This window comes from Eimeria tenella, genomic scaffold (assembly GCF_000499545.2).
Source record: "Eimeria tenella Houghton genomic scaffold, Eth_scaff2658, whole genome shotgun sequence".
Taxonomy (NCBI): domain Eukaryota; phylum Apicomplexa; class Conoidasida; order Eucoccidiorida; family Eimeriidae; genus Eimeria; species Eimeria tenella.
This window is the reverse complement of record NW_013542534.1, coordinates 4,949-5,491: the sequence shown is the minus strand read 5'-3', so window position 1 is coordinate 5,491 and position 543 is coordinate 4,949. Positions and strand designations below refer to the sequence as shown.

Genomic DNA, 543 nt, shown 5'->3' with positions numbered 1-543 from the left:
GCCCCGCCCGCAGCAGCAGCGGCAACAGTATTTGCTGCTGCTGCTGCCGCTGCTGCTGCTGCTGCCGAGTGCATGTGGGGCCAACGTCTTTTCTCTCGGCCCTAAGGACGCCAGCGAGGTGTACGTACACCCTGGCACCGATGGAGACAAAGTGTGGGGTTCTGCTGCTGCAGATGACTCCAGCCCAAATAGCGCAGCAGCAGCAGCAGCAGCAGCTGAGGGAGTCCCTGCAGCAGCAGGAAGCAGGCGCAGGCCCTTGCGGCAGCCAGTTTGGCGCGCAGGTCGAGGTTCTTTTGCTGCGGCAATTGCTGCTGTTGCTGCTGCTGCTGCTGCTGCTGCAGTTGCGTATTTGCTGCTGCTGTGCTCCCGCATCGGCTGGAGAGACACAGAGACAAGTCCCCGATTGGAACTCCATTCTTTCCGCAGGAGATTAGCTGCTGCCAGCAGCAGCAAACCCAGCAGCAGCAGCAGCAGAAGGAGACGCCGCCGCGGCTGCACAGCCAACAGCAGCAGCGGCAACTTCAGCAGCAAACGCCGCAGCAG

At 62.2% G+C, this 543-nt stretch overlaps 1 protein-coding gene across 1 annotated transcript in view; it reads left to right on the top strand.

Annotated features, from left to right (window-relative positions):
- Nucleotides 1–426: 426 nt before the first annotated feature.
- The window catches only part of ETH_00036535 (uncharacterized protein), a gene marked incomplete at both ends in the record, with an annotated part of 2,560 nt that continues 2,443 nt past the window's right edge, over nucleotides 427–543 (top strand). The window contains one exon of the mRNA XM_013375301.1: nucleotides 427–543. Coding sequence (XP_013230755.1) covers nucleotides 427–543 — 117 coding nt within the window.